Raw genomic sequence first — 6,892 nt, 5'->3', positions numbered from 1 at the left:
CACAGACGTGGGATTCAAGATCGAGATAACAGAACAGCCCAAGATTAATTATATAATTTAATCAGCCTAAAGCCACACTAGAAACTACAATATATACAATAGGAGATCTACAGAATATACATATGTCAGAGTACAGTTACAAGCAAAGCATGGGTTACAAACAGGCATACACAGTTCCAGCAGTTACCTTGTGCGTCTGGCCACAGGGGGGCGCCATAGACCAGGTTTCCAGGAACTCCCTCACAGGTCTTTCCCAACCAGGCCCCCGAGCAGAAGAACACTGGAAAATGGCCGAAGTAGGGTTATCAACCTGGGCAAATCCAGGTCCCCTCCTACCTTAGTGACCTCAGAGGAAGCACTGCTCCACCCCTGGCTGGAGTTATGGACAATATCCACAACAGGGGATATGGCCATAACTTGGCCTGGGAGCGTCGTAGGCAGACGCCAACGCTCTCATTGTGACAGTTATGAATTTAGCTACAGAACGAGAGGACTCATGACTTGTCTACTAGTTCCCCATTGGCTGATATCACGCCTGGGGTATTTCCCCAGGTCCTGCTCCCATAAAAAGGGTGTGCCAGCATCGTCCGCATGCGGAGACACCATTTTTATGGTTGCCATATTTATCGGAAATATGGCTTGCGAGATATGAACCATTTTTTACTGGAGTCGTTCTGTCTGGATACTTCCAAGCTTGCTAATTAGATAGCAGCCCCTACCACAGGGTCACGGCAGGGAGTCATCCTGTGTCCATTGTTCCCACATCATCTAATCTCCATATCACAGGAGATGGCCATGGAGGTGTAAGTGGAACACAGACCAGTTCCTTTGACACCTATCTGCTAAACAAACCGTTTATCCCTGTGGTAAATTTTCTGATTGAAGGAGTTGTGTGAAGGAAAGGGGGGGGTGACACCAGGAGAGGGCTTCCTGACATAACTTGAATATCATGATTTATCGTCATATCTCCGGATTTACCTCACAATTACAAAATATAAAAATAAAGAAATTTACATTATAATGAATGTATGATATATAAACATATATATATATATATATATATATATATATATATATATATATATATAATATACGTGTACATACTAAATGAAAATTACAGATTTTTTTTATCAATGCAGAAAGATGTATAAAAGAAATGAAGACGGCAAAAAATGAATAAGACGTAACACAAATATCCTGGATTTTATGTGTGGAGCTTCAATTAAAAATCAGGCGTAAATCCCTACAAGAATATTCTCTTCTTGGGATTCGAGGAGATACATTATCTGTAATTTTGTAGTTTAACATAATCATAATGTATGTATTATATGATTATTAATTATATGTTTTTGTTATTAAAATCTAATAAAAAGAAGGTTAAGAATCTTCTCTTCGTATATATTTATTACATATTGATTAAATATGACGGTGGGGTACCTGTACCATACACTGTAAGAGGTAAAAAGGTGACCGAAGGGATCCTGTGATGGGGATGGGTGGAGGTCCCGGTAAGTGGATCAACAACACAAATGGCATAAATGTCTTTGATGGGTAAATACCTTCATAATTCTGACTTTGTCTATTATGACTTTTAAAAAAAAAAAAATAAAAAAAATGATTATATATATATATTTTTTTTACCAAATATAAATGATATAAATTCTAAATTGTCGATGTATTTTTGGCTGCCCTTCTGGAATCTAGGATCTTATCGGTAACAATAATTGGTTTCACCCTACCTACAGGGAAGAAGAATGGGGACATCTTGGGTTGGGTTTCTTATGCTCAATGGTTCCAAATAAAAATGGGCACATTTATGAGAGCACAATATAATTCTACTTGAATATATTAAAAAAATCCGCATTTTTGTGAATACAGATTTTGGTAAACTTGTTTCACGTGGATTAATAAAAATGCTGGCCTCCATTTTGCTCAACCATTGAAAAGTTAAACAAAAAAAATTATACTAACCTCATCGCTCAACTGACAGTCCCCTCGACTGCTCACTGCCCCCTGTCCAGTCCTCAGAGCCACCTCTTCTCTAGGAAATCCAGTCCTAGTCTGAACAGGTCGAAGATAAAACAGCAGATAGAAGAGGACTGGATGGTGTACAACGCTACCCACTGCCTCTTGTCTTCTTCTCAGGGTAGCTTCTTTTTTCTATCATAGCTCTTGCCTGCTCACGCTGGGCCGGGACACCCACCTACGATCAGGCCTCAGAGGTGACTGTGTCCAAAGCCGGATCGCACCCGAAAGTCCCAGCCCAGAGTGAACAACAACAGATAGAAGAGGACTGGATGGTGTGCAGAGCTAGTCAATGCCTGCAGTCTTCTTCTCTTCTTTCTTCTGTCGTAGCTCCATCCTGTTCACTCTGGGTCTGGACTCCTATCTGCGAACAGACCTCAGAGGTCACTGTGTCCAAAGCCAGGTCACACTTGGAATTCACGTCCCAAAGTAAACAGGTTGAAGATACAACAGCAGAAAGAAGAGGACTGTATGGTGGTCAGCGCTACTCACTGCCTGCTGTTTTCTTCTCAGGGTCTCTTTTTTCTTCTGTCGTAGCTCCGGCCTGTTTCACTCTGGGTTGGGACACCCACCTGCGATCAGGCCTCAGAGATCACTGTGTCCAAAGCCGGGTCGCATCCGGAAGTCCTAGTCCAGAGTAAACAGGTCGAAGATACAACAGCAGATAGAAGAGAACTGGATGGTGTACAGCGCTACTCACTGTCTCTTCTTTCTTCTGTTGTAGCTCTGTCCTGTCATGAGCTGCACCTCCCGACCTGTCGACTCTGGGCCGGGACACCCAAATGCGATCAGACCTAAGAGGTCACTGTGTCCAAAGCCTGTTTGCAGCCGGATGTCAGGGCCCAGAGTGAGCAGGTCGGGAGATGCGGCTCACGATGAGCAAAGAAGAGATGGTTCTGAGGACTTGATGGTGAGTATCAAGCAGTTGAGCGCGTGAACAGGTGAGTTTTGAGGTATTCATTCTTTGTTGTTGTTTTTTTTTTTTAGATCTTATGTCCATTATGGTCTGGGATCTGGAGAGACCCCAGGCCATAATACTTAACATTCAATTAGTGGAGAATAACTTACCCGGAAATTAAATTTCCCAGAAAAATCTACAAAATTTGGTGAATTCGAATTATGTCAGATCCTCTCATCTCTCATTTCAAAGCTAATATTTTGCCTAATTCTTCTTCAGGAATTTAAAAATCTCAATTTTTGACTGGATTAAATAAAAAGATGGATCTGGCAAGGATCTCGCAGATGGATATACATTACTAGGACGGATCAGTGGATTGGGCACTTTCTGTTTTTACGTTGTCTGGACTGTGCCATACGAGACAGTCAGACACGGTCAGACGCTTATAAGGAGCGGACATGGCTCTCAGCAGCGATACTCCGCTTGTCCCCGCTCTGGTCTTATTAGAAATCAGGGTAATGTCCGTTGTGATGGAGTTCTGTGAGGCCTGTAGATCACCGCAGCTTCTCAACATGTGTCTATAGGTCGTTGTCAACCCCGAACATGAAGCTGAAGTTGCCCGGGACACCCTGGGAACCAAAATCTGAGGGACTACCTTCCCCGTCTCACCATCCTTCCTCCAGAAGTCGGTTTGGTAAGTGCTGATGAGTGGTCTCTGCCTCTTCAGTTCTGCATCCAGGGGGGTCCAATGGGTAAAGTTATAGGACTCTCTATACTTCAGAAGCTTTTTCTTCCCCAATCCCTTAAAGAAAAACAAAATAGTTTTGTAAGTCAATTTCTTGTAAAAAGATTTTATGAGATTCCGAATTATAGAGGAACGACCTAAATCCAGTGTCATTATTCTTTATTCTCCTCACGAATGTACTAATGTGAAATAATAGGTCACTGCCTCCATCAAAATCAACACACTCATATCCTAAAAATCCTCTGTTCTGCTGCTTTTACTGGGTAACTCTTTGTGCTCGAATTTTAGCCTTCTCCATTAAACTGAGCTTTTTCCCTATGGCCACTTGCGTTTTGCACAGACGAACGCAATCCAATAAAACATCAGACTGCGAGTCACCAGTGCAAAACTGTGGGGCAGTGTCCATCTGCGATTGATTTCTTGTGCCATGTCGGCATGAGAAATCTATAGCAGCATGCTGCATTTGGCAGCGAGTCTCGGCTCACCCCCCCCCCATACAAGTCTATGGGAGCACGTGAAACATCGAACTGCACTCGCATGTCATCCGACTGCAGTGCGATGTACGCAGAGACAGGCAGCGAAGGAGATGGGGAGAAAGTGGTCCCTCCCCCTCTCCTCCGCCGCTGTGATCCAATAACTAGATGGGATCACAATCACATGACCTTCGGCTAACGCTCACAGCAGAGGGTCATTAGCATATCGCTTCCAATCCTCTCGCATCAGAAGCTATGCGCAAGTGGAACCAAGGCCTAACATCCATAAGCAGAGGACAGGAGAGGTCACTGCCTCCTGCAAGATCAACACATTTGCCTTCTGCTGCTGTGAAAAATATGATCTAATTGGTTGTTGCTTCAAATCATTTGATCATTTTGGATGCATTATAGCAATAGAAAATGGTTGCAAAAGTGTTGATACCCCTTAGTTTTAATAAAAAATTACTGAATGTAATCTTCGCACTTGGTGCAATTATCTATAAGGTGCCATGAATTTGGAAAAATGGGAGTAAAACCCAGCCACCATCATGTGTGAAGGCAGCTTCCTAATTCACATCCATAATTTGATCTTTCGTCAAGGCGTATGAGAAATAAAGCCGCGCAGAAGATGAGCGAAATCCCCGAGCCGCTCCTTAATCACTGTCTGTATATTTCCATCTCTCAGCGGTATTTTTTTTTCTTCCGTCTTCGTTGCTTTGCGTATTGTGAACAGTTTGGAGTTGAACAGTTTTTAACGTCTATTGCGGAATAAATGGCGGCACGATCGCCGGGAATATAAAGGTAATTGGCCGCTCTGTCACCGTGCGGACTTTGTTCTCCGATCCGTGGAGTGAAAAGTCATAAAAATATGTACTTAGTGAGACTGGCACGGGCACCGTCATTACTGGGTAGGGAGTCTCTAGAGGTGAGAATTGCTGTTTCGTTCCCGAAAATTAAATGCCCAATTTAGAATTCAAACACACAAGCCTAATTAGGTGACACCAGGGAGAACTAACGGTAAGTGAACGCATTCAGAAACCTGCACATATGCTGCGCAGCCCGGTAGTCACTCTTCTGCGGAAAGACTAATCATTGTGCGCCAAGGAAGGTTGGCAATTAACCTTCAGGACTATGGCTGCCGTAATTAATCCTAATTTTGAAGGTTTTTTTTCAACCAGTTCATTTATTAAAGGGGTTGTCGGAGTATTATAAAATAAGGGGTGCTTCATGTCGTAGAGTGGTGCCGTTTTTGGAAAAAAATAGAGATTCTTAATACAATCTTGAAAACCCCACAGGATGCTGATCCCGCTGCCTCCATATCCCTCTAAAAATGCATCCTATGGCCTGTATGCCTCTTAATTTAAAGGGGTTGTTCTCTGTGTTGATAGTAAAGTCCTCAATGATAATCTGATCACATATAGTCTCGCTGCTAGGATCTCCAGAGATCAGTTATGATCTGTGGGTAGAATCTGGTAGAAAGTGTTCAATATCCCTGCGGCGCCCCCATAGGATGAATAAAGCATTACACAGTTGCTATTGGAATAAATGGGCATGATGTGTCCTACAGAAAGACAGCAAAGCCGAAGAAGCACATTGCTGGATCTTCCTAGAACATAAAACTGCTTTTATTTTTCTTCAATCCATACAGTTAGTGGTGGAAGTTGATGTGTTTCGCCTCTTTATGAATCTTTATCATAACTCACAAAGATATTAATGTGTACAAGGGGTTTGTAGTCACTTTATGCGACTGCAGACCATAATCCTCACAGTGCGCGCACCACACGCTGTCAGGATTCTCCGGTGCCAGGAGTGGGAGGCGGTTATGTGACTGCAAGTATGTAAAATGCATAGTCCCGGCCACATTCCAACTAGATGTGATTAGTCTAGCTCAATACTAATGAATACAGAGAGGCAGTGCATGTCTAGTCGGAATGTGGCCGTAAGTATGAGTATCGCCGCTGGTACCAGAGAAACCTGACAGCGCAACCTGTATAGAGTGACTGCATATTTGAATCCTCACAATGCGAGCACCACACGCTGTCAGGATTCTCTGGTGCCAGGAGTGGGGGCGGTAATAAGACTGCAAGTATGTCAAATGCATAGTCCCGGCCACATTACAACTAGACGTGTGTATTGTAGCTCAATACTAGTGAATAGAGAGACGTAATGCACGTCTACTTGAAATGTGCCTGTAAGTATGAGTATTGCCTAGTCTTGCTGCTGGTACCAGAGAAACCTGACAGCGCAACCTATATAGAGTGACTGCAGACTGGAATCCTCATAGAGTGTGCACCCCACGCTGTCAGGATTCTCCAGTGTCAGAAGAGGGGGGCGGTTATGTGACTGCAAGTATGTAAAATGCATAGTCCTGGCCACATTCCAACTAGACATGCATATTGTAGTTCAATAATACTGAATAGAGAGAGACAGTGCATGTCTAGTTGGAGTGTGGCCGTAAGTATGAGTATCGCCTGGTCTCGCTGCTGGTACCAGAGAAATCTTACAGTGCAACCTGTATAGAGTGACTGCAGACTTGAATCCTCATACTGTGTGCACCACACGCTGTCAGGATTCTCCAGTGCAAGGATTAGGGTAGGTTTATGTGACTTCAAGTATGTAAAATATATAGTCCTGGCCACATGCCAACTAGACATGTGTATTGTAGCTCAATACTAGTGAATAGAGAGATGCAGTACATGTCTAGTCAGAATGTGGCCGTAAATAGGAGTATCGCCTGGTCTCGCTACTGGT

The 6,892-nt window shown here is 43.4% G+C and overlaps 1 protein-coding gene across 3 annotated transcripts in view; it reads right to left on the bottom strand.

Annotated features, from left to right (window-relative positions):
* Positions 1-1,386: 1,386 nt before the first annotated feature.
* CIMIP7 (ciliary microtubule inner protein 7) overlaps positions 1,387-6,892 on the bottom strand; it is a 45,084-nt gene continuing 39,578 nt past the window's right edge. For all 3 annotated transcript variants that reach the window (XM_075320722.1, XM_075320723.1, XM_075320724.1), the window contains one exon: positions 1,387-3,725. In XM_075320722.1, coding sequence (XP_075176837.1) covers positions 3,282-3,725 — 444 coding nt within the window. In that variant the 3' untranslated portion in view covers positions 1,387-3,281. The remainder of the gene's footprint in view (positions 3,726-6,892) is intronic.

This window comes from Anomaloglossus baeobatrachus, chromosome 8, assembly GCF_048569485.1.
Source record: "Anomaloglossus baeobatrachus isolate aAnoBae1 chromosome 8, aAnoBae1.hap1, whole genome shotgun sequence".
Taxonomy (NCBI): domain Eukaryota; kingdom Metazoa; phylum Chordata; class Amphibia; order Anura; family Aromobatidae; genus Anomaloglossus; species Anomaloglossus baeobatrachus.
This window is presented reverse-complemented; position numbering and strand designations above follow the sequence as displayed.